General features: G+C 37.3%; 5 protein-coding genes across 7 annotated transcripts; 1 reads left to right on the plus strand and 4 right to left on the minus strand.

The window, feature by feature from the left end:
- Positions 1 to 356: 356 nt before the first annotated feature.
- LOC120017213 lies at positions 357 to 2,997 on the minus strand. Its single transcript, XM_038870361.1, has 6 exons — positions 2,878 to 2,997; positions 2,605 to 2,754; positions 1,821 to 1,894; positions 1,611 to 1,690; positions 941 to 1,092; positions 357 to 749 (listed from the first exon to the last, which is right to left on the minus strand). The coding sequence occupies exons 1-6, from the start codon at positions 2,879 to 2,881 to the stop codon at positions 688 to 690; spliced, it is 522 nt and encodes a 173-aa protein (XP_038726289.1). The 5' UTR covers positions 2,882 to 2,997; the 3' UTR covers positions 357 to 687.
- Positions 2,998 to 3,140: 143 nt separating this feature from the next.
- LOC120016012 (pentatricopeptide repeat-containing protein At3g29290) lies at positions 3,141 to 5,929 on the plus strand. Of its 3 annotated transcripts, none has more exons than XM_038868561.1 (3): positions 3,141 to 3,226; positions 3,316 to 4,934; positions 5,455 to 5,929. In XM_038868561.1, exons 2-3 carry the CDS (start codon positions 3,324 to 3,326, stop codon positions 5,653 to 5,655), a joined length of 1,812 nt encoding a protein of 603 aa, XP_038724489.1. In that variant the 5' UTR covers positions 3,141 to 3,226; positions 3,316 to 3,323; the 3' UTR covers positions 5,656 to 5,929. The 3 variants fall into 3 exon arrangements, with proteins under 3 accessions (XP_038724489.1, XP_038724490.1, XP_038724488.1); XM_038868562.1 differs by having other exon boundaries at positions 3,569 to 4,934; XM_038868560.1 differs by having other exon boundaries at positions 3,144 to 4,934.
- A 440-nt stretch (positions 5,930 to 6,369) lies between these two features.
- On the minus strand, positions 6,370 to 13,514 carry LOC120016587 (chaperone protein ClpB3, chloroplastic-like). The gene is made up of 10 exons (XM_038869426.1): positions 13,014 to 13,514; positions 12,494 to 12,712; positions 11,700 to 11,937; positions 11,154 to 11,349; positions 10,165 to 10,219; positions 9,907 to 10,057; positions 9,350 to 9,658; positions 8,261 to 8,526; positions 7,183 to 8,109; positions 6,370 to 7,004 (listed from the first exon to the last, which is right to left on the minus strand). Exons 1-10 carry the CDS (start codon positions 13,242 to 13,244, stop codon positions 6,675 to 6,677), a joined length of 2,922 nt encoding a protein of 973 aa, XP_038725354.1. The 5' UTR covers positions 13,245 to 13,514; the 3' UTR covers positions 6,370 to 6,674.
- A 664-nt stretch (positions 13,515 to 14,178) lies between these two features.
- On the minus strand, positions 14,179 to 17,444 carry LOC120016588 (membrane-anchored ubiquitin-fold protein 1-like). Its single transcript, XM_038869427.1, has 5 exons — positions 17,141 to 17,444; positions 16,249 to 16,533; positions 15,009 to 15,170; positions 14,603 to 14,694; positions 14,179 to 14,509 (listed from the first exon to the last, which is right to left on the minus strand). Exons 2-4 carry the CDS (start codon positions 16,379 to 16,381, stop codon positions 14,639 to 14,641), a joined length of 351 nt encoding a protein of 116 aa, XP_038725355.1. The 5' UTR covers positions 16,382 to 16,533; positions 17,141 to 17,444; the 3' UTR covers positions 14,179 to 14,509; positions 14,603 to 14,638.
- Positions 17,445 to 19,788: 2,344 nt separating this feature from the next.
- LOC120017016 (probable galacturonosyltransferase 14) lies at positions 19,789 to 25,995 on the minus strand. Its single transcript, XM_038870055.1, has 6 exons — positions 25,326 to 25,995; positions 23,974 to 24,029; positions 23,711 to 23,866; positions 22,372 to 22,962; positions 21,340 to 21,642; positions 19,789 to 20,725 (listed from the first exon to the last, which is right to left on the minus strand). The coding sequence occupies exons 1-6, from the start codon at positions 25,534 to 25,536 to the stop codon at positions 20,441 to 20,443; spliced, it is 1,602 nt and encodes a 533-aa protein (XP_038725983.1). The 5' UTR covers positions 25,537 to 25,995; the 3' UTR covers positions 19,789 to 20,440.
- Positions 25,996 to 26,516: the final 521 nt, after the last annotated feature.

A 26,516-nucleotide genomic window follows, 5' to 3' on the forward strand; every position in this document is an offset into this window, starting at 1 on the left:
GCAGGGTTTGATACAAAATTTGGGATTCATTTATGTGAAGTTGCAACAGTCGATGCATCTGATTTTGGATTCTGTTGTGCTGCATTATAATGGGTTTTTCCCTTTTTGTTATATGGCTTGGACTTTATGATTCTTGGCCCATTTGAAGTCCATATACCATTAGATTCAAATACATCAATGAAGCCCAGGGCGGAGGTCAAGATTGCGCACTTGAGAACACTGGAAGGAAGGAACACACACTCAACTGAAAAGGTTCAAAATTGGTTTGTTTTTAACTTATATTCGATTTATGTATCTGGTTGAATATATTTTATGGGTTTGTTCATAGACAAATTTAGGTGTAGATTAGTGAAATCTGTAGCATAGTAATCAGAAGCTTGTTTATTCATGTATTGTACGTGAAGAAGCAAGAACTTTTGACGTTGTTTTTGCCAAATCTACATGAACCATCCCGAAGATACACGTATGTTTCGATGCAAAAGGGAAACCTTATATATAATCACATAGAAACTCAGAAAGCAAGGATTCATAGTGGCATAAGCTGCTTGCAAATGTGAATTACCACATATTTTCCAACAGACAATAAACAACTAAACTGGGGTTACATATTATTCAAGAGATTCTAAATCAGATATGCATATTAACTTGTACAAGTCCAATGTAGCGCGACCAGGTCTTGGATTGAGCTTATAAGTCCTCTTCATCTGCTTCAGAGTCCAGTCCTGTGATGCGCATCTGGCCAATGTTAACTGCACAGTACGAATCTTTTGTAAGACATTTAGCATTTCAAGCATTTGTATAACATTCTGTTTATTTAAGACAAACATCAAAAACAGTTGCATGTTTCCAGAATCACTAAGAAACCCAACAAGTAACAGGAACTGCAACAAAAGCTTATAGTAGCCTGCATAAGAGGAAAACAAAAGGATGCATTACATACCAACAGCATCTAACCCAGCTAATTTAGGCATGAACTGTGTGATATGATCTTCTGCGGCTTTCTCAGCTTTCAACGTCTCACACATGAACGAAACTACAATTTTTTTCTTTCCATGCTTTTGTTCAACTATACCTACAACATCCTTCTCCCAACTGCTTGACATAAGAGATTATATTAGTAAATGACGACTTTAACTATGGGCATTAGTGAGAAAGGGAATCTAGCATTTAAACTTAAAGCACATAACAATTCACAAGCAACATGAATTATCCACAGGAAACTGAGGGAGTCAATCGCTGTAACGAAGCTAACGCATTATCTATTAAGCACATAATAATTCACAAGCAACATGAATTATCCACAGAAACTGTGGGAATCAATAGCTTCAACTAAGCTAATTTTTTTTCTACTGTTATTTCTACCAGACTTGCTCCATTCCTCCATCTTTCAGATAATTGATAACGAGGGTCCAATCATATAGTAGTGTACTTGATTAAATCTTGAAGGAACATGATAGACCAGGCAACCAGAAAAGACACATGGAAAAACCATCAAACGCGCCGCATCTTCCTCCAACCAAAACTGGAAACTTTTCTCCCTCAACATTCAAACAAGAGTTACAATTTGCTGAGAATAAAATCTTCATGATGAGGCACCAGAGATGGCTTACCCATGAGCACATTCAATGCAGTTCAACCGAGCAGCGTCATGGCCTCTGCACTCAACTACTACATTGTGTTCTTTCTTACTCTGTCATACATCAGAAACTGTTATAGGCAACCAATAAGAAATGATATAAACTGTAGGCAACAACTACTGTAGTGAAACCGAGATCAAGATCAAAGTTGACCGAGAAGAAAAGAAGGCAAGCACTTTATACATTGTAATCTATGATTGAGAGCTTGATTAGTCGATAATCCTCACCCCTGCTGCACTCCCTTTCACAAGCTATCTCTATAAACATCAGACAGCATTATAAGAGATGGTGTCCGAAGTTACACTTTGAATTAAGATGAAGAAGTTAGTCATGAAAACTCATCCGCAGTAGAAAAACCAACTCACGGAGGTAAATCTATATTTATATTTTATAGCTATTATATCCAGGCAGGGAATATGTCAAGAAAACGTCTCAAGCAGGAAAATCCTCATGCACCATCCTGTAAAACCAAGTCCATTGACTTGAAAATTGAACTTTGCATCAATTTCTTTTAGGTGCAATAGATAAATATTCAATAGAATAATAGCATCCATATACCTGCCTCCTGATCTCCAACACAGACACTATTGTTAACAAAATAGAATATCTACATCGATATATTATATACTTGGAACTGAACAGTCTAGCAGCTCCAAAATTTGAGTTTCTAAGTGCCCATGCAATAGATCCACAATCAACTATACCATTTGGAAAGAGGTGCTTCAACGGTTTATCAATTACTAAACCCAGTTGTATCAAAACGAAGAAAAGGAAAAAGGAAAAAAGAAAGGGACAAGAAGAAATTGATGGCAATTTTGTGAGGGGGGGTGGGGGGGTGGAACCCCACATTTCCAAAACCAATAATTACGTACCTATTAATTGAACTGCAGACATAATATGAAGTAACCACAGAAAAACAAGAATTTCGAGAGAACTTATTAGACAATGTGATTGCATAGAATCGTACCAGTTCCGTGAAGGCCATAGCATGTGGAATTTGGGAGTTGTATGAAGTGGCCAGATATAGACCCATCTGGTAACAGAGCTATTGACGCTATTCCTTCCTTCACATCCTCCATTTTCCTACTAATCGATTCTTCTTCTCCAGCTTCACTTGCTACCAAGATAATACATTCCCAAGTTAAATAAATAAAAACGTATAATAACTCTTAACATAATTAAAAACAAAAATCCAAAACTTTTTATAATCGATTTCTCGTTTATGAAATTTGGTTCTTACCCATCTCTTGAATTTCCTAGACACTGACTCTTCCCCTGCTATTCTTCTGCAAAGACGGCTTGTGCGCAACTTCAGCATACATAATTACATTTTTTCTTTTCGGCTTTTTGATAATAGAGAAGCGACAGAAACGACACGTTTTGAAGGGTGTGGGCTGGGCCATAAAAACGACGTCGCTGATATTTCCTGTAAACAGATTTCCATTCGTTCCGTGCTTCCTTCCCTCCCTTGCCAAGATAAATTATAAGCTTCCAAGTTCCAAGTTCCAAGTTCCAAGTTCAGATCTTTGAAAGATAAAATTTACGCTTTGAAGTTTCAGGACAAAAGCAGATTCCGCTTTTCTATGGAGGTTAGTGGTACCTTAAACTATTTCTTACAACTGGGTATTTTTGGGTTCTTCTCTTGAACTCCTTGAATTCAGTGAATATATACTTTTAGGTCCAGTAATGGCAAAATTGTTGAGGGATTCGATTTCAGTTCCTGACCTGAGCGGTTTTGGCTATAGAAACCACCCACATGGATTGAGAAATCATGAAAATAGAATTCATGTTAGGTGTTGGTGTCGTTGCTTGAGTAATAGCTTAGCAATTAAGCCAAATAGAAGGGGTTTTGTATTCTGTAACCGAAGATTAGGTTCGATGCTTGTGAAGCCGGGTGGTAGAACTGATAATTTGTTTGGTTTTCCTTTTAGAGTTGCTACTTCTGAATCTGGGTTGGCTTGTGAAGAAGGGGAGGATAACAAATGTAGTCAAAGACGGAACCAGGAATATGATTTGAACAATTTGGGGCAGAATTTGCTTCCTTGGGGAGATATGGTACTTCAGCAGGATATGGAGTGTGAACCTCAAAGTGTTAGTCGGACTCCAGAAGCATCTCTTTATATGGTCACTAAGCATAAAATGAAAGTACATTTTTTAGAGGAAAGAGATGAGGGAGAGTTATCGACAAGGCTTTTGATGCTTAGCCGAACCAACAAGGTGAGGAGTGCATTGGAGCTGTATGAGTCCATGAAATGTGCAGCTTTACAACCTAACCCACATTCAAGCAATTCTCTTATTTCTTGCCTAATACGGAACAAGATGATTGATGATGCTTTAGCAGTCTTTGAGTTCATGAGGAGAAAGGGAATTGTTACGGGCCACACTTATAGCTTAATACTTAAAGCAATCGCTCATTCTCGTGATTGTGATTCAGCCCTGGACATGTTTGCAGAATTGGAAGGGTCACAGGGGAAGGATCTTGATGTAATTGTTTATAACACAATGATATCTGTCTGTGGCAGATTTGACAGGTGGCTTGAAGGTAAGAAAATATGGAAAAATATGAAGGAAAATGGCTATATTGGAACTCGGGTAACTTATAGCCTGTTAATTACCATGTTTGTTCGCTGTGGTCTGAACGAGCTGGCTCTTGATGCTTATAATGAGATGGTTCAAAATGGATTTGAACTGGGAGAAGATATAATGCATGCTGTGATTGGTGCAAGCACAAAGGAAGGAGAATGGAGAGTGGCCTTCAATGTCTTTCAGAGTATGCTGAAAAGTAAATTGAAGCCAAATTTAATTGCATGCAATGCACTAATCAATTCACTTGGTAAAGCTGGGGAGGTCAAGTCAGCATTTGAAATCTACGATATTATGAAGTCTTTGGGTCATATGCCTGATTCTTATACATGGAATGCATTGCTTTGTGCTTTGTATCGTGCAAATCGACATGCTGATGCTCTCCAGCTCTTTGTGAGTATCAAAAAGGAACATACGTCTCAATTAAATGTGCAATTGTACAACACTGCTTTAATGTCATGCCAGAAGCTCCGTTCATGGGATGAGGCTCTGAAGCTTTTGTGGCTGATGGAAACTTCTGGACTGTCAGTTCCGACTGCATCCTATAATCTAGTTATTGGTGCTTGTGAAATTGCCAGGAAACCGAAAGTTGCATTAGAAGTTCATGACCGCATGGTTCACCAGAAGTGCACTCCAGACACATTCACATACTTATCTATATTGAGAAGCTGCATATGGGGATCTCTTTGGGCTGAAGTAGAAGAGATTCTAGATGTAAGTCTATATAAGTGACTTCTGAGTGTGTTCTAATATCTTTATATAAAAGAGCATGACAACATTTGGTGAATGTCCTAATCTTCAATCACCCGATCTTAAAAAATTTGTTAATGTACTCCACTTTCTTCAATATTTCAAAAACATGACCGATGAAAATTATTTTTCTGTGCTAAGTCTTATCTTTAAAAGCTTGTTTGATGATATATATTTCAATTTCATCTATTGCACATCTCACTCACATTAGGCTAGTGTTACTTACCTGAACCTGGGGAGAAGTGAAATATGAACATGCTCACTCTATGCATGCCATTTTGAAAATGGAATTACTTTCTGGAGTACATTATTCTTGAGGGCACTTGGTTTCAGAAGTTGATGTTGCGTATATTTTTAACCGGGTCAATTTTTTGGTGATACATTCACGAGTCATGTTTTTTGGTAAATTGCTTGCTGTTTTCTCTGTTATGGCTATCTACCCTAATATTGGGACTTAAACTTGTCAATGTTTCTTGGTTTGCAGCATGTTCCACCAGATGTATCTATTTATAATACGGCTATTCAGGGAATGTGTTTGAGAGGCAAGGCTGAATCGGCAAAGAGGCTGTACATGAAAATGCGCAAATACAATCTCGAACCTGATAATAAAACTCGCTCATTGATGCTACAGAATCTACGAAAAGATTTGCGTAGAAGGAAAAGGTGGTCTCGTCGTCTTAGATAGTGTGCAGAATAGTCTTCTTCAGGCTCAAGCAACAAACCAAGATGCAATACAAGGGCAAGGGAATGACGAGCTTACCTATGGCTGTATTTAGATGAGTGTGTCTGATTATGCAATATACAGATCACTATGCACCGAACCTTCTTCGAGATTATAGACCTGGTATGTCCAATAGGATGTTAAACTATAAATTGACTAAAACGTTCCTACCGGCCTATCTATATATACTATACTACACTATACTATACATTAAAGAAGAACACAAGCTTGGTGGCAATTCTCTCTTTCTTTCTCTGCTATTTATTTGCCTATTTTGTGTTTGGTTGTTTTTATGTTGATCGTCGTTGCCACTCTTGTTTTTTCATTGATGCTGATTAATTTTCAGTCCACATACATGGGATAAATTAAGTTTAGGATGATAGAGCAAAATCCTTGGTATATCAGAAGGAAAGAAAATTTGTGCTGCCAAAAGTCAATTGGTTTGCAATGCTTATGCTGGTTGTTCTACCATGGAAATGACTGAGTAATTTAATTGTATCTGATCATAAACCACGAAATAGAGCTGAGAGAAAGCGCTTACTGGCCGCACAGAGGAAAGAAAGAGCTATTCATTCTCGGTCCTTTGTTAGTGATTCTTGAAATGATATTTTCACAGATTCACAGCACCAGCAATAGAGAAATGTATTTGGTCTTCAAAAAAAATCCAAGTAGAGATTATAGCAGTGAAAATACCATTTCTCATAGCTTATCATTATAAATACAAAGACAGAGTTGTTTACATGTATAGAAAGTTCAGGTATTGAGGAAAGCAAGATTAAAAAATTGCAACTTGAGTACGTAAAGCCTGGGTTAAAGCAGCCCAAATATAACCCATAACTACCCAGGAAGGACTGAGCTGACTGGGGTTGAGTTCTTTCAGCTGGAGGACCCAAGACCTTATAGAGAGGGAAGGTCCAAGTATCCAGGATTTACCTACTACGCCAGAACTCCATAGTTCCTCGTCGGAAAAAATATGACCTCTCTTAATGAGCTTGTGAAAAAGCTTCTTGGTCTTCTGCAGTGGGTTTATCTGAATCAGTCTCCAGTTTCTTAAAGACTAGCTTTTGCTGCGGAAGCTGGCCATTAGAAAATGCCGTGACCTCAGTATCTATCAAAATTGGGTCCTCGTCCTTGAATTCCCCTCGCAAAATGCCTTTGGCAAGCTCATTTTCCACATTTTGCTGTATCACTCTCTTGACCGGCCTTGCACCATAGTTCGGATCATACCCAAGACTCCCCAGAAGCTGCACAGCTGCATCTGTCACTTGAATTTTTATCTTCCGCTCTGCAAGCCTGTTTTGCACCCGTTCCAACTGCAACGAAAATGCAAGCATGAAATAAGAGCCATGCCCGAAGCACAGCATAAGATGAAGACAACTGGGCTCGCACACTCAATGCAATCATATGAAGGAAAGAAGAGAAAAATGCTTGAAAGAAGTGCCACTGTGAACAAGTTAAAAACCTGGGCAAAGAAAATTTCAACCAACTTACCTGTAACCTGACAATACTGTTTATCTGGTCTCGATCCAGAGGCTTGAAAACTATGTACTCATCAACACGGTTCATGAACTCAGGGCGAAAGACTGATCTAGCAGCATCCATTACTCGCTGCTTAATGGTATCATACGCTAACTCCTTTGGTATGGTGTCATCATCATTATTGAGTATGTACTGAGATCCTACATTTGAAGTCATAATGATAACGGTATTGGTAAAACTCACTGTCCTGCCCTGAGAATCTGTTACCCTTCCATCATCCAAAATCTGAAGAAAAACGTTAAACACATCAGAGTGAGCCTTCTCTATCTCATCAAACAATATAACTGCATATGGCCTCCTGCGAACCGTCTCAGTCAACTGTCCTCCCTCTTCATACCCTACATAACCAGGCGGGGCCCCAATCAGTCGAGATACTGCATGCTTTTCCATGTACTCGCTCATATCAATCCTTACTAGAGCTTCCTCCGTGTTGAACAAATAGGCAGCAAGGGCTTTAGCCAGTTCTGTCTTTCCCACACCTGTGGGACCCATGAACATGAAACTAGCAATAGGGCGGTGAGGATCTGAAAGACCAGCTCGAGATCGTTGAATTGCTTCAGCCACCGCTTTCACTGCAGGATCTTGGCCAACAACACGTTTATGAAGTTCCTCCTCCAGATATAATAGCTTCTCTCTCTCCGATTGTTTGAGCTTGGAAACAGGAATACCAGTCCATTTACTGACAATTTCAGCAATATCATCTCCTGTAACTTCCTCTCTCAGCATGGACTTTCCAGAACTCATGTACTCATCCAACTCTTTTTCGGCAATTTCAAGTTGGCGTTGCAACGAGTTCAGACTTCCATACTTGAGTTCTGCAGCACGATTAAGATCATATTCTCGCTCAGCCTGCTGGATCTCAAGATTTACCCTGTCAATCTGTATAAGTTATAAAAGCATTAGTCAACTATTTTCTAGGCTGTCAGTTTACTTTCTCGCCAAATTTCAACAGGCACCAAATTTACCGAAGGCCAGCAATCCGACCTCTGAAATTAATATTACCAAAGAGAACAAACAAACGTTGTTATACCTCTTCTTTAATTGACTGGATCCTTGTCATAACAGACTTCTCATGCTCCCACTGCTCAGTCAGCTCGGCTTGTTTCTCCTTTAAGAGGGCCAGCTCAGCCTCAAGGCGATTCAGCCTATCCTTTGAAGCTTTGTCTGTATCATTCATTAAAGAAAGCCTCTCCATCTCCAGTTTTAATACTGAACGATTGATCTCATCAAGGGAAGTTGGTTTCGAAGTAATTTCCATTTTCAATTTTGCAGCTGCTTCATCAACTAGGTCAATAGCTGCAATTTAAAGCATATCAGCAATCAATGTAACCTGTAGATTCTAAGAAACAGACTTCATGAACATATTGTATGTCAAGTAAAGTATGCAGCTAACTATGAGCATATTATCCACAACCTCATGAGTAAAAGAGAAGTTTATTTTAAAAAGTGAAAACAGAGGAAGGTTAAATGGATATTCATTGAAGTCTTAAACACTTGATAAAGAATAAATGCATTCCTTGCTCACCATTTCCAGAACAGGGTTTGCTCCTACAGACCTTAGACTTTCTGCTCTTTATTGTGCTATTTCAATATGCAATGGCATGTAGCACCCTTTCGGCGGCATGATTAAGATAAACTTCAAGTAATAGATGCTAGATGGTGCAGTGCTTGGTTCTGGAATTAGTCGTAAAAGAATTGTAACCATCACAAATAACATAGCTGTATCTGAATGTATTCCTAAAGTGGATGATATGCCATTCTAACCTTTGAAGTTTGAATTATAAGCTTAGATGACCATAAGGGACATGGCTTACCACTTCAATTACTATATCACATAAAGTCCCAAAGATAAAATTATGTTCACTTTCTTAAAATGAGTTCAAAAATTAATATACAAAACATGTTGATAGGACAAAAGTTATGTTGTATCTTTTCAGTATGATAAAAGGCATTTATAATTTTATATTATAACTCCCATTCAAAACCATCAAGTCCTAATCACTCCAATATATTTATTCAAGCAAGTCGGGAACACTCAACCATGCTACAGTAGATCCAAGATCATACACCCATATGATCATATCATATACTGCAATGCGTACGTGTGTCAAATAATTACCTTTGTCAGGTAAAAATCGTCCACTAATGTAGCGGTCAGAGAGAATGGCAGCTTCCACAAGTGCACTGTCAGAAATACGAACTCCATGATGTAGCTCATATCTCTCACGCAGTCCACGAAGTATAGAAATAGTATCCTCCACTGAAGGTTGGTCAACATAAACTTGCTGGAATCGCCGCTCCAGTGCTGGATCTTTCTCAATATATTTGCGATACTCATCAAGAGTAGTTGCCCCAATGCATCGCAACTCTCCCCGACCAAGCATAGGCTTCAGAAGATTGCCCGCATCCATGGCACCATTTGTAGCACCTAAAATGGAAATCAAATACTCATTCCCCCATGAGAATTAGAAAACCAATTCTTTAGCTACTACTTATTTGTAAGTTACAGGTTAGATAAAAGATGTTTCCATTCATAAGGAACAAAGGGGGAGAGATACTAGGAAGAACAAAAAAGCTTTATAAATGTTCATCTAAACAACAAAAATAAAAAATATTCAGTTAGCTTCTTAATTCATGGACAAAGAGACAGCAAACTTAAAAAGATAGAAAGACTACCTGCCCCAACAACTGTGTGAATTTCATCAATGAAGAGGACAATCTGTCCTTCTGAGTCTGTTACTTCCTTGAGAACAGCCTTAAGTCTATCTTCGAATTCTCCCCGGTATTTTGCCCCAGCAATGAGTGCACCCATGTCAAGGGATATTAGCTGTAAAGTAGAAGAATATGATGTCAATGTGCAGAATATACTAATTGTAAAAAAAATTTCTTTTGCATTAAGCACGAAGTCACTAAACATTCAGATGAAACACAAACCTTACGGTTCATCAAAGCTTGAGGCACGTCCCCTTGTACTATTCTCTGTGCAAGTCTGTTGAAGAAATAAAGAGACACCCAGTTAGTACAAAGAAGCCAACAGGAAAAGGAGCAAAACTGGCAAAGCAAAACATTAGGTGAACCACAGCAATGCTAAACCATCATCCCATAATAGGATTCTTGATGAAGTCAGAAAAACACACTAGCCCCAAATGACATACTAGCCAGCAATGTAGTTTTAAACTACCGATGTAGATTTTTTTTACAATTGAGTGAACCAGAAATCCTAACCCCAAATCAAGAACTCTAGGACAAAAATTCCCAGTTCCTATGTTATAAACATAAACAGCACATTCAGCAAACAAGAACAGTGGTTGAATCTTTAAAGTTTAATGAATAACAGTATCACCCTGAATCTATAAGGTAGGGTCACATAAACTCACTTTCCCTTCATAGTCTCTCACCAAGTGTGTATCAGTCTCTCATATTGCAACTTTGCATAAAAAACTCTCTTCTTTAATTGTTGATGCAAGCAAGCCTTTAAATTGAGGTTTACAACCGTTGTTTTAAGGAAACATAAGGAATCCTAAACCTGATTAATCTAGACAAAATAACTTAAAAAAAAACTTACACAGACTAACTAAAAGGGAAACCTTTCCACAAAGGATTCCTTGAATCTTAAAAAACAAATTTAAAAACAAAATTAATGGCTTCCTGCATCAGCCAGCGGCCCAGCAGTCAATGTTCTAGTGCACTTGGGATCACTCCAAAGTTGTTTCTCAAGCTACCTATATATCCAAGGAAACCTCCTGAGTAGAATTCATGCCAACATCCACTCGCTTATTATTTAAAGCTTGAATCTCAAATCAAATTGAAGACACTATAAACTTGTTAAGTAGCCAGTCCAAAAAAGTCAAATATCCCATTTCATTATGAACTTCTATTTATATGTTTCCAGTTTCCACATGAAAGCAACATCCGGTACTCACCCTTCAGAAATTGCAGTCTTCCCAACACCTGGTTCACCAATTAACACAGGGTTGTTCTTTGTTCTTCTGGAGAGAATCTGGATGCACCTTCGTATTTCATCATCCCTTCCAATAACTGGGTCAAGCTTCCCTTCTCTTGCCATGGCTGTCAAATCTTTTCCATATTTTTCCAGAGCTTCATACTTCCCCTCAGGATCTGTAATAAATACATTATGTCAGACTTGTTGCATCAGTCTATAGCATGAAAATATCCAGTTTCATCAAAGCAAAAAGAAGCTTCAACAATTGAAGTGTGCAACAAATTTTAGTAAACATCAGGTTCCACCCGTAAAACATTATACAGAGAAAAGACACATGAAAGTCAAACTTGCGTGACAATGATTATGAAGAGGTATGGACTGCTTAAACTAGAATCATCTTAACGCACAGTTCATCCTGAATGACAAAATGATAGGAAAAACCCATGAAGTTGCATGCCAATTACCACACACAAATTTTCCCTAATCATGGAAGTAGCAGTACATCTTGTGCATGATGGAAACAAACCTTGATCGATTACTGATTGGCGCCCCCTTATAGATTCTATTGCAGTTTTCAAGTTTTGCAAAGAAATCTGGAAATCTTTGAACAACTGCTTCCCGAATCGTTGATCCTGCGAGAATCCAAGCACCAAATGCTCAACTGAAATAAATGAATCCCCATACTCTTTCTTATAATCCCTGGCTCGCTGAATCAGGGCCTCCAAATCACGTCCTAACATCGAACCAGCTGATTCACCAAGAACCTAGGAGATTGTCATAAAGATGAACTTAAAATCAGGCGATCAGCTGAAATGAACCAAACGGAAGATACGCCACAACTTTAAAAAGAAAAAAAAAATAATTCTAGGACAATACATGAAAGAGGAAATGCTTGCATTCATTTAGTGCAAATGAATGCTAATACTAGATCTATGTTGATTGGTAAAAGCCAAAATCATCAAAATTCAAAGCTAAGTAATTAGTACGGGATTAAGGAGTATCACTAGTTGAAGTGATCAAGCTCCTCACCACCCTGCCTAAGGACAGTTGTTCGAATCCCCATCTCGTTAAACTAGCAACAAGTATCAAAAGAAAAGCCAGAAAAGAAAAGGACAGTTGATACTGGACCAGGGATGAAGTTATGAATGCCCACTTAACTGGTGCAAATTTACATCTTAGCCAACTAATCAACAGCAGATATATGTTTAAAATAGAAGTACATAAACAATCCAAGGTATCAAAGGTTGACTGATCCAATCCACAAGCTTAAGTGTCACATGAACACCAAAAATAAGCAACAATGGTTGAGAGAGAGTGTACCTTTGGTTGGCGTTTGATGAATTTATCAGTAGCCTCTAGAAGACGAGTATTATCAACTCCGGCCTTGGAAAAGATCCGGCGTGCAAGCCCATTCTTTTGCTCCAAAAGGGCCTTCATCAAATGCTCTGTCTCCACTATCTGATGCTTGTTCTCCTTTGCCACATCTGGTGAAGAAACAATTCCTTGCCAGGCCATTTCCGTGAATTCTTGTTGTGTAATCTGCCATTATTTAGTAGAAACGCAACTCAATTGAATCAAAACCCATCATTCACCAACCAATACACATTTAAAAGAACAGCAGAAGCAATCCAGATTAGCATTTAATTAGATTTGAAGCAATGTCTCCGTTTCAAAGAAATCAGAGATTGAACGATTACGACATTTCTCAAGTATTCGAGCCATTGAACAATAACATATAAACAAACACCTTCACACACTCGGATACTCACAAACCAGCAACTCATGTTCACATAGATAAAGACGTTTTTTTTTTCTGATAAAGGCGTAGATATAGACATACCCTTCCACTGGAAGCATCGCATCGAACAACAAACGACCTTGTAGTCCTCCCAAAACTATCAAATCTCCTTGTGAAAGCACTATTTGTCTTCAATTGAAGCGACTTCAATCCCCCAACAGAATTCCGACTCAAAGAGAACCGTGACTGAGAGAGTAACCCGGCGTTTCTATTGGAGACGGAGTGCGGAGGACGGAGAATGCTGACACCGCAAAACAACGCCGTAGTCGCCATTCAACTGGTACCCTCGGGGAGCAAAAAAAAAAAAGGGTGTCGCACAGGCTTCAAGAAGTGAGGGGTTTAAGGAAATTGGAGAAAATATTGGGGGAGACAGGGGGAATTTAAAGGAAAATAGTGGGGTTTGCGTGGGAATTCGGAAAAGAAGAGAAAGTAGTAAGAGCAAGATAGGAGAGTGAGGGAGTGAAAAAGATAAGAGGTTCGATAGAAGGTTGTAGCGGAATGTGGAGGCTTCGTGAAGACTCGCAATTTGTTGGAATGCAGAGAGAGAGAGAGAGACGAGGCCGGATATGACAGGGAAGGAGTTAGGGGTGGACCCACAATGAACGGTGTTGATTTTGGTGGTGAATCTGGAGTTTTGCTATCTTTCCTTTTATTTCAAATCTGGTCCGTCAATTTCGTCCTACGCATATTAATATGCCACATCATCTGTCATTAAAAAAAATTAACTTTAACATCTGTCATTAATTTATTTATTTTTAAAATCGGGGAGGAGATTCCGATACTAATTATCATGATAATACACATAATCTTTATCACTTCAATTGGCTCGGATGTCACTATAAACACACTCATCACTCATCTTCTTCCCTAGACCGTCATATCCAATTGGGTCTTCTTGAAACTCCAAATCCTATGTTCGTTTTAATCCCTCAAATCACAAATCCGGTTCGATCTTATTTGACCGTCTCACTTAATAGTATTTCAATCCATAGAAAATGTCTAATACTTGAGCCCATAGAAAATGCCTAATTGATATGTAAAGAGGTAGGTTCATCCTTATAAACTACTTGGGATGAGACTTGGTATTTTAACTTGTATCCTCTTGTACCCATGAATCAAAAAAACTTGATAGACATCCGATTAGGGTTTAGTTGATGTTCTAACTGTGAACAATGCGATGAAAAAAAAAAAAAAACTGGTCTTATGATAAGAACATGGAGTAATCATGGACCTGTATTCAGCGGCTGCAAATTGTGGGCTCAGTATGGCCTGCAACTACAGTCAACCAAGCCCATCAACAAGTACACAAAAAAAAATCTGTACTTCATACACAAATGACATAATCATGCACCTTAATTTGAAGGTTTGTGCTTGTAACATTTACATTGACACAAAATACAGATCACTTCTGAGGTTCCGATCCCGCAAAAGAGTGAAATGATCGACCCAACTTCAGATTTTGAATGCCATAGTCTCTCTTCAATCGGCCATTTCAACAGCATAAATGTCCTTTACAAGCTCCAATAACTCTCTACCCCCTTTTCATCAAAAGACAGAAAAAGAAGTCGTCGATCCAAGATCGAACACAAATGTAGCGAAAACGGACAAGACAATCAAGGAACTTTTCGTACCTCAAAATCAGGCAATCCCTGAACTCGGAAGTACAGTCATAATATAGTGCAGACACACTTGTTTTGCTTTGGTTGGGTCATTGCATTCTTTTCTGCAAGGAAAGGAGAAGGAATTAAACACAGTCTAGTAATAAACATGTAGAAAAATTGGTTTAAATAAACTTCAAGGAGTTGGGGAAACAGCCAAAAGGTGTAGTTTACAACAGTTTAATTTTTCACTTGTCCCCTTGAAGTTTCATAGCCGAAATATTTAAATTCTCTAATAGACAGAACAAAACAAAACATGTATATTTTTTATTTCCAACAACTCCTGGAACAGCACAAGTGCCAGAGTAGTATAATATGGGAGGTTCATTCAAATAACTTTTGGCTTAAATATTGAGAACCTCAAAGAGCATAGTTATACCTTTCTCCATACGTGGTTGCACGACAACATGCATGGTTGTAACCCCACCAGGCATATCACATAGTGGACTTCGGCATTCCCCCAGTGTTCTGCTATTTTCCAATATTTTTCCTGCACTTATTAACTTCACATCTTTGACCGTTCTAGGACCATTCTCCTTTTCTGTCCAAGAAAATATTAAATGTGCTTAGTATCCAAATACTGAAATAGCTTGAATCATTAAATAAACCACAAAAAAAACTAAAAACCAAAGAAGAGGGATTTCAAGATTTGCATCAACCAATAACAACGATGACAAAGAAGATAGCTAGATCTCAATATTTCATTGACTTACCATCAGCAACTTCAGTCGTTCAAAAAAGGTCAAGAGTTGCCCGCTTATCAATAACTTACACACGGTGCTAAAGGTGAATGAGTAGAAGTCTATAGGTCAATACATAATATGAACAACAACAAACATGAATCCTTGGTTTCCTATTGTTACCCGGATTACATTGTATCTGAGAAACCAGGAAAAGAAGAGCAAAGAGGGGGGCAGGGGACTGGAAGAGAGGACAAAAAGAGTGGAAATGAGAAAGCAGTACGCCAGCAAAACAATAATAAAATTGTAAGCTCTGTCCCAGCTTGGGACTGACTCATCAGTCATGATTTTCATCAAAAAACTTCGATTAATATCCAAAAAGATTTTCTTGCAGACGTCTAGATGTCTTAAACATGGATGCTTGAAGTGCAATGGTTAAAGGAAGAGCAACGGCTACACTCTTTGAACATGTCAATTCAACCAATGCAACATTCAAAGCAATATTCGTTATAGGCATGTTAACGTCAATGGAGTACTTTATTGCATTTCAGGTAGAAGAAATAACACTATTCTCAACCACAGTAAGATAACCAAAAAAGGGGGCTAGGGGGTGGGGAATATTATATGTATGCCATAGACAACCTAGCATACATGTTTTTGATTGAGAAGACTAGTTTAAGCGACCACCTGTAAGTACATCTTCAAAAAAATATGCTATTACACACACATCAAATGAACAGTGTAATGATTCAATTCCCTAGCAAAGGTTCTCTATTTTACAGAAGAAAATGATAATTCAAATGGAATTTCAGCATCAAAATAAAACCAGACTCCACAATTCAAGCGCAGATCAGGCCGCGTAATCGTAAAGCCGCTGAGCCAAGTGATGATTAGGAAGATTGAAAAACACTTGGAATCTAATCCAAAAGTTATACCAACCTTTAGGCCATTGAGCAAGGACGCTTTCCTTTAAGGTTGCAACATTTGTAGCAGCAGAAAAACTTTTGGGACCAATATCTGATCCATCCGTCAAGCGGAATCTGACCTCAAACTGATCTTGCTCACCAGCCATCACAAACTTTTGAAACCTAAACAGGTCCTTCTCCCAACTCTCTGTCAAAACTCAGTTGGTTTTGCAAGGATAAATTGATAATTGATATCCTCGTGAACTTCTAAAAGCCAGTCCTTACAATTACCAATAAGCATCAAGAACAACAGTTATTTCTGCAATCAGAAAAACATAAGTAAATTGAGATTTTGAGCCCCTTTCAGTTACATATCATCAAGAAGCAGACATGAGAATTCATAAATTGAAACCAATACACAAAAGAAAACATCATTATTCATAGACATTTAAACCCAGTAACTAAACTAATATTAAAATCGTCGTAAAGATACAGATTTTATTGAAATTCCGGAGGAGATAATTGGTAACAAATCTCCAAAAGAAGAACAAAAACTGTCCAATATATCACAGAGAGGAAAATTTGTAAAAACGAAAAAGGCAAGTGACAGCAGCTAAAACAGTGTTCGAATTGCTCAATATTGACGCGCAAAATCTCGAAATAGGCAACTGTGGTGAATCAAATCAACAGAGATAACCGAAGCAAAAACCACGAAAAATGAATAACCTTCAAACGCAACAGATTAAGACAGAGTGAATTCTATCCAACAGCAATTATTCAACAATAAGGGCCGAACCTCATCTTCAAATTGGTACTCTCAAAATTAATAATAATAAAAAAAGTCAACTGAAATCTCAACTGGGTTTTCTCCAAACCAATCAAAAGACCAGAACAAACCAACAAAAACCCATTTTCTGTGTTCTTACCCACTTCAAAACTCGATCTGGGTCGCTATCTCTTGTACCAAAAAAATCCAATAGAAAAAGAAGCAAGAACCGATGCGTTTGTCAATAAATAATAATAAATTTTGAGAGAGAATACGAAGGGGGAAGAGAAGAAGAGATCAAATAAATCCCCAGAGACGAGGCCGTTTCGGAGTATTCAAAGTCATCCATTCTTGCCTTTCTCCTGCCAACTCTTCTAATCCTACGGAAATCGACAGATTTCTCTCATTTTTCTTTTCTTGCAAACAATACGTGACCTTTCGTTAACTCAATGTGTGCGCGCGCGCGCCATCATAGCCGTTGATCTATAATCAAAGCCATTAATCGTGTCATTCTATGGAGTCTTTCGACATTGAAAAACTAGGGGAAGAGTGGCAATAGATACTGAGAATCCACAGTGTAAAACATTAAAATCGTTATTCTGAGCTTAAGCGAGAACGTTAGACCCAGAGAAACAGGCAGATAATATCTTAATGTGTTTGGGTTTGTGGGCGTTGTGAGTTTATCCAACCATATGTATTAACTAAAGAGTAGTGGAATAAAGATCGAATTTCTATTGAGGCACAAAATAGGTATTATCGTATGGATTCGAAAAGTCTTGAATTTGATTCACACGGTGATCAATATCCTTATGGTCACGCACATAATTTTAAACAATTCACAATGTCATCAGGTGGGAAACTTTTGTTCGTGTTAGTCTTGAGATTGGGATTAAGTCTACAAGATCACAATATGAAGCGAATAATATTCTTTGGTTTACCATCACCTATCCCTTCTAGAATTGTGACTACATATATGGTCACACAAGATGCTCAAAGCAAAAAACTCAAATTGTCAAAAAGATTTGTCAAGTAAAACGTTTTGAAGATGGTATTATCAATGAATAAAGGGTCAAAACTAAGGATGATGACCACATGAAAGTGAAATGTGACAAGAGATCAAATATGGGAATTTTGAGGTTTGTTTCATCTGGACATGTATAAGATAATGTGTTTGGTTTATAAGACAGTGGTTGGCATGTTGTAGAAGTTGTCAGATTCTTGCATTGGAGCTTTGGAAGAACAAACCTTTTTGATGCTAAAAGAAGAGGACACAAGTCCAATCTTAGTAATTACAATTACATTTTTTAATGGCATGATTACTTGTAAAGTAGGGATTAACCAAATTCTAATGTGGGTTTCTTGTCATCTTAACAAATTCAAGGAAGAAGAATCTTTGGGATTAGACACAATCTACGAATATTATCAATTTATTAGTCTGTAAAATGACATAGGAATCTCTTGTTAATAATATCATTATCATCAAATCATCTCTTTAGACAAAACCCAAAAAAAAATAAAATAAAAAATTGAGAGGGTGTCATGCCTTCCCAAGATTCCTAGGAGTAGGCATGACCCTATTGACAATTATTAACAATGGCATACCTGAGTTTTCGGAGGCTCGAGCAAACTTTAAAAAATAGACCCTCTTGAGGAAAAAAAAATTTAATGTCGTATATCAGCTAAAAATATGAATCTTGTAGCATTTTGAAATACAAATTCACTAATTATGTTGTGTAATCAACTTTTTCCATCAAATCACTTTTAATAAACAATATAACCAGCTCATTTAGCATTTCTTGTGACTACTATAGTATTAATAGTCTAGTGTTTTTTCAAAAATATGAGGCCCTAAGGGTTTGGGGACCTGGGCGACCGCCAATCTTGCCTGCCCCCAGGGACACCTCTGACTATTAATCAAATCTCCTGCTGCTAGTGCTATGAATACCATGCCAATGACAGAACTGATCAAATGGTAAGCAAGAAAACTAAGAAAGGAAGACAGGCAAGGTTATCAGCTTGAAGAGCTAATGATAGTGATAGTAATGCACAAGGGAATACACAAGGGTGAAGACTTTATAATAATTTTGACAGTCTTAACAACAATGGAGCAGAAGTAGGGACCAAAAAGAATTTTCTGCACATTTCAAATGTTTATCGTCGGTCATATCTAACAAATACTGATTATATAACCTAACGACACTTCCCCCAATTCAATCAATGGTTACTGTAACAGAACAATCTCCATGTGCTAATACTAAATCCATCATGATAATGTGCCTGTTTGGCACAGCGAAAGCGGAAGCGGATTCGCTTCCGGTTTCCGCTACACCAAACAAGGTGCTCAAGCCAACGGATCCGTTGACACAATGTTAGAAGCTCTCGACAGGAGCTTCTGAGATGACGTTTTTTATTTCATTTTTTTTCCCAAAAAATTCACATGGATCCCGCTTAAAGCTGATAAAGTGTCAATATGATGGGACCCATGTTTTGACTTTGTCCCACATGTTTGCTTTAACATTTTGTATTTTATTATTCTACTTAACAATCATTTACTTAATATTTTTATTTGTTTAATGTATATTGTTATTCTACTTAACGTTTTTTAATGAAAATTTTTTTTATATGATTACTAATATTTAAAATAATCATTTTAATTTTGATATAAAAATATTTAATAATTTATACCTAAAATTAATTTTAATAAAAAATATATTTATTATATTAAATTTAATAACAAATTTTAATATAAAAATCATAATTATTAATATTATAATACTTTAATTCAATTGTTTTTCCGCTAACGACAGATTTTAGTTCACCAAACACCTTATAACATATTCCATAGCTTTAAGCTCAATTTTTTTTTTCTCCACAGCTTTTCCACTACCAGAAAATCAATCTTTTCGCTCTACCAAACGGACTCATTAATGGGGGAAATGGGATTACACTATCAAAAATGAAACAGAAAAAAAAATGAAGTAAAAACATTCCTGGATGAATTGGGGAGCCTCGCCAAGGACCAATCCCGGGCTACCTCTTCCATGAGGAGAAATCCCAAGCTACCTCTTCCATGCATCGTTTGGTAGGATCGAATCCACAAAGTACTTTCCTTTCCATCTCTTGTATGTTAACTTATTCTGAATAATGTGCTAAGGAAGTGGGCACAACCTTCCCCCACAGGAAGACCAATAATAATATGCTCTTTTCCAACCAAAAAATAACAGAGGGATTGCCATGTTACAGAATGAAAGAATGAATTTCATGCCCGTGCTGGTGATTGAGTCCTCCCAGTTAACGACGACTACTCTGAATCTAGACCCTGAAACTAATGTCCTTTGGGCAATATCTCATTTCCTTCTCAATGCATATCAAAAACTTCGCACTGCCAGAGAACTTAGATGAAACTATTTCAAACTTGTCTCCTTTCCCATTCATCTGTTGTCTCCGGTTCTAGTACTGATTACGACTCCAAGATGTGGCAGTTCCTAACAAAATCATTTGAGTAGTTCACATATTTTGACCAAAATGGCCGGAGATGTTCAAAGCCAATCTGCAACCATGGTTTCGACTGCCCGTTATAGTGGATAACTGCAGCCTTTTTAACATTCTCAATGTTGGTCTTATTCTGATACCCCAATCCGAGCATGTGCCATGATGGATCAATTGGGTGAACATGACCTTTAAATGCTATCAAACCAGGTGGAAGGGTTCCAAGCTTCCACATTGTCAAATTTGACCTTAAATTCTGTCATAGAAAATGCATATCAGTAATAGTGAAATATATCTATTGGCTGACAATATATATAATCAACTTCAAAACTAAGTAAAACCCAACTTAAAAACAAAAATGAATCAGCAGTCCAACATTCAACAAAATTCATCTCAACTCAACGATACGGGTTTCATTATTTCTAATTTTACATTTGCACCACATCATTTGAATTTAATTCCTTGAAGTATAGAAACAGATTTATCGATTCTTTGTCATCCCACTATAACAACTAAACAGGCGAAATCCCGAAAATGTGTAATTGGAAGCTTACTGAATTATGTCAGTTAAAAGTAACAGAACTGAGTAAACAATCTCTAAGTTTGTTGTATTAGCTAAACCTATGCAACAAACAACAAGGGCACGACCTCAATAACAAGTAGAGACAGAAAATGTTATGAAGACAAGTAAAGACAACTACGAAATTGATTTGAGACACAAAAACAATGGTGTAGAGCATTGCAGCAAGAAAATGGCATTTCCTATATACATAAAACTCAATCTAACTTGATGAGCCCACAAAGCAGGAGGATGGGCCAAACAAATAATTAAGTTGAAAATAAAAATCAAACTAGCATCAAGCTTTTTACCTCTTTCAGCCAGGAATGATACGTTTCCTTAATATCTGTTTCCCTCCAAGCTCGGAGATCGAAGATATTCATCCCATAGGCCCATGCACATTCATCAGGGTCCAAGTGCTTTGCTATGAGTGGATGGGAAAAATTGAAGTAGTTCTTGAAACGTTTCGACATTACCCACTCATCTTCACCTTTACAAGTTTCTACAGCTCCATTAACCTGTCCCTCAAGGTCAAGCTCCCAAAGTGGAGACAGATCACGCTGAATTACTATGTCGTCATCTAGAAAGACCACCTTGTCAAGGTTTGGAAAGAGCTGTTCAATATACACAGTCAGCATGCATAGACAATAAAATTGCAAAGGGAGAAAAAGAAAACATACAATTCTTTCCACTCTCAGAGGTGTAATAAAATCCATTCACAGTTCCTTAATAAGAAGATTAAAAAAATAAAAAAGCTAAAGCACACTCCAGCAACTCATAAATCTTTGCCAGCAATTTACATGCGGCGAGAATGAAAACCCTTATTTTCTTTCCTATTAGTCACCTTACTTCTAGTAATCTTTATTTCCTTACTTCCTTTTTTTCACATTTGTGCACATGGAGGCATTGCCTGTCTTACCACATGTAAATAAGAAACATAATATTACCATTTTCATTCCCTGCTCCGTGATACCCACATATTCTCTACAAACTCTGTACATTTTAAATCTTCCAACAAAATTACACAATGCAATCACTTTGACAAATTTGCTATGTTCAAATTTCAAACTCGCTTTGACAATGCAATGGATTCGCAGATTGCAATTTAATTATATAAACAAGAGCTCAACACCTAGGTCCAATGTCATTAACCAGATTTTTTGTTTCCTTGTTCCTCTATAGTCTATATCATTTTGCACTTTCCTTCTTTTCCTTTAATGTCATTTTATTGACTTATCTCTTTAACACGTACTTTTCTTTCTTTAATGACATTATCATCAAAGTATTCAAGCCCCCAAATCCAGGAAAAGAGATAAGCCACATGTCAGATCTAATCTCATTACCTCTGGTAAATATATGCGAAGATGGTTGAGTATGGATATGTATTTTGGACTTCTAGCCTGCAGCTTTGAAGCAAATGTTCTTGGAGTTGTATCAGTGAGATTGGCTCCTGCAACATGATTTCCATGGTAGTAATTTCTGATCCCATTATGATTTTCGATGACATCAAGCACAGGCACATTCTCTCTGGTTAACCAGTCAAACTGGTGGACACCTTTGACTTCTACAATAGCAGGGGTGACAGGATTTAGTGCAAACCATGAATGCATGCCCGCATAGGTCTTCTTATCCGTGATTACATGGAAGACTATCTTTTCTGGATTTAAAGATGACTGAACAGCAGATGCAACAACAACTGCGGCAGCCAATATGTTATCAGTTGACAATACAAAGTGGTGGTACGAATTGTCTGAGAGCAGAGGTAGTAACTCTGGAGAAGGCAATTGTTTCCGTGCATGAGCATTAGAGGAATACTCATCAGTCAGCCGAAGTGACAGACAATGGATTTCTTTTGGAACGGAACTTGCAGCAAAGTGCTTGTTCATCAATTCAGAAAATTTAGATTCCCTGATCTCTCTTTCAAGTTTCTCCATCTGAGAAAATAAATAAATAAATTTAGCATTAAAAAAAAAGAATAAAGTGAAACAATTCTAACCAAATCATAATACTACCATATATCATATTATATACCAAATGATTGTGAATGGGAGAGGAGAGATAGCAATAGGCAGGAAGAGATAACAATTCTAACCAAATCCACCTGTACAAATCAATAGTCTTATCACCCTGACCAGTAAATCACTTTGTCTAACCCAAACACGATGGGCCTCCAAAAAACTATGAAATCCGGGACCAAATTAGCTTTGTTTCAAATAGAAAACTGCAGAACTATTGCTCACTTTAAGGGAAGTTAAGGCCTCATCATTCACTTCAAATAAACTTATTTCTCAATCATGTCTGTATTTTTGTCAATGTAAAGAAAAAGGAAAAAGGTACTATAGTAACATGTCCAATTACTAACCCAAAGCTTTTTACAACTTTCATAGTATTACATTGACATATGCAAAAAATCTAAATGAGAAGATCGCTTCCAATTTAGTTGAACCCATAGAAAGGAAGAGGACCCCCATTAAACCGCATTATCATGTCCAAATAAAAAAAAAATTAAAAAAGAAGATGAAACATGCAGCAATAAGAAATTATAACTCTTAGTTAAAACCACGTTACAAAAACTACAACTCTAAGAAACCCTACATCCCCTTGAATAAATAAAACGTAAATATAATAAAATTTGAACCTATTGTTTCACCTTGCAAAAAGAAAGAAAAAAAGACACCATACCATTGCCCTTAACATGAAAGCAAAGGTCCTAGCATCATATTGATTATTCTTCATTTCAGATACAAGTTGACCAAACGAATCTGGAGGCTTCAGACCATCCGGGATTTTCTCAGTGTTCACTTGATTGAGAATCTTATAGAAGTCCCTAACCAATCGCTGGATCATCATGACCAAGATAAAATCAAGATGGTTTCAATAAATAACAGAAACCATTTGTCAAAATGGAAAAAGAAAAGTACAGAGTTCGTAGAAAAAATTTGTACCCCTGAATCATCAACCCTCCAAGGAAGTCTGGGTCCAATCCGCCTGCCTAAACAATCTGAAAGACAAGAAAAGAGTGAAAAGAAGAATCATGACTCCATCATGAACGCAAGGAGTATAAAACAGTGAGAAGATGAAGAATAACAAGGCTACAAGAAACCAATTCTAAAATAAATTTAAGAAAAAAGTTATTGGTCAAAACCGGCCTCCTTTCCTTCATTGTTCTTTTTTTTTTTTTTTTCCCTTTTCCTTTGGGTGTTGGGGGGGGGGGGGGGGGGTAATTTGCAATGGAAGGACCTGCTCTATGATCAAAGTCACGTGATACCGGAACTTGTGCAGCCATTTTCATCAGTTTCATGAATGAGCACCAAAATAAAAATCACAACTGGATTAACAGAGCAATAATTTCATTTAAACCATCAGAAGGTAGATCATATATAAATGGTCGATTAAATCAATTTGGCAATGATGCTACAATTTCTAGCTGCAAATGCAGGAACTACGATAAAGACCCTGTCCAAGTGATCCCACAACTGAATCAAGGCTGGAAGTAAGCAAAACACATTTAAAAATAAATAAAAAAAAAAAAAAAGATTCGAACTTAACATATGAAAAGGGCAAAAAAAAAAGAAAAATGCCCATTTCATGTTAAAGAAAAGGTAAAATTCTATGTGATCATATTTTAACCACAACAGCCCGATGGTCGAATATTTCTGCTCCTTTTTAATGAAAATTAAATTGTCTGAGAATGGATTAATTTATAGAGAGAGTGCATTGACATTATGAATTTATACACTACCCATATCTTATGAAACGTACTAAATTTAGTCAGCCTCTAACAGCCGGTATTCCAAAAGAAATTCATTGTAGATTTAACTGAATGCAGATTGTACAATGACATGACTTACTACAACGCAATCAAAGAAAGCAGCATCCAAAACAACTCGTAATCCAAACATCAGCCTAACAATCAAGTTAGTAATGCCACATTATGACATTATCCAAATTTAAATTGATCACACCAGCCATCAAACAAATCAGATTCTCCGTACATAGCAAAACAAACTGAGATCAATCCAATAACAACCATGAAACAATCTCAACTGCAGATATATAGATATACATGAACAACAAGACAGTGAAATGGGATTGCCAACGCAAAAAAAAAAAAAAAAAAAAGTGTCGTATGACAATAAATCAACCATATTATGAGCATAACCCACATCAAATCACGATCCATCGCATATCAATCACAACTGAAGAACAGCCGTGTCGGTGTAGATGAATAAAGAGAATGAAAAAGGACTACCTAACGACACAGTTGGGCGAAAGAGAAAATAGAACAAAACAATACCTAATGAGGAGCACTTGTTGGCACCTTCGAGGGTTACAACAGCAGTAAGGATGAATACAAATGGTAATAAGAAAGCAAGAATGAGGATTGTGTGGAAGAGCGTTCGATATGAGATGTGGCGAGCTGCGACCTTGATCTTCATCAAGTCAATAAACCCATTGCTGCTCGATATCGTGATGCTTCTCATACTAGGCGAGAAGTGAAGCTGCATCCTCTTCTATGCAGCCCCACCACCACAAAGCAAACCCTGGCACCACCAGTCCCAATACAAAAACAGAAACCACTTCTCCTCACTACTCCGCACCGCGCCACCAATGGACCACCCACCATCAGATCCAACAAAATACGATTTTTGTGCAATTAGCTTCAGAATCTGGGCCTCAGCTCCAATCCCAATCACTTTAGATCTATTGCTAATTGCACTTATTCGCATTGGAGATTAAACAAGCAACAAGATTTTATTTTGACGGTTCAGCTCAAGGGTTTCAATACACGAATCGAAATGGGTCCTCCTTATTTTTGCCTTCCGACCTTTGTTTTCTCTCCATGGAAGATCAAGCAACAAGGAAGGGGTAGGAGAGAGAAAATCAGGTTTTTATGTCTAAATTTTCATTTCCTGCTACTACTAGTTTTTTTATTTTCCCTTTCTTTCTGTTTCTGATTGACGGATCGCCCGACAAATTTCGTTTTCTTTGAATAATTCATTAAAGTTTTTAATAAAAATCAAAGCTTTTTGCGAGTCAAAACCGTGTTCAGCAAAGAGAGGGAAAAGAGAGGGAGAGAATTGGTGTGTTTGACCAGCGAACAAGTGAGATTTTGGAAACTAAATATAGATTTTGTCCGATTTTCATGGCCAAAGCTTTTTATTTTTTACTAGTAAGAGATTTATGTGGATATTAGTTTATTTGATAGGGTTGCTAAATTTAGTTAATCCTTCTTGTTTAAGGGATTTAACACACTTTAATATAAGGTTGATCGAGTGAAAAATATAAATCATCATTGGAAGGATAGAGATTTCTAGTAAAGTACGATAAAGAGAGGCGGAGGTGAAGTTCGACAAAGAGAGAGGACTGGGTGAAGGGTATAACGCAAGTGAATGTGAGATTTTCTTGAACTGAAATCTCAATCGTTGATGAGATTAGACGGTTGAGATTTCAATCCGTAAAAAAAAAAACAGTCCACATAAGAGAA

This window comes from Tripterygium wilfordii, chromosome 15 (assembly GCF_013401445.1).
Source record: "Tripterygium wilfordii isolate XIE 37 chromosome 15, ASM1340144v1, whole genome shotgun sequence".
NCBI classification, from domain to species: Eukaryota; Viridiplantae; Streptophyta; class Magnoliopsida; order Celastrales; family Celastraceae; genus Tripterygium; species Tripterygium wilfordii.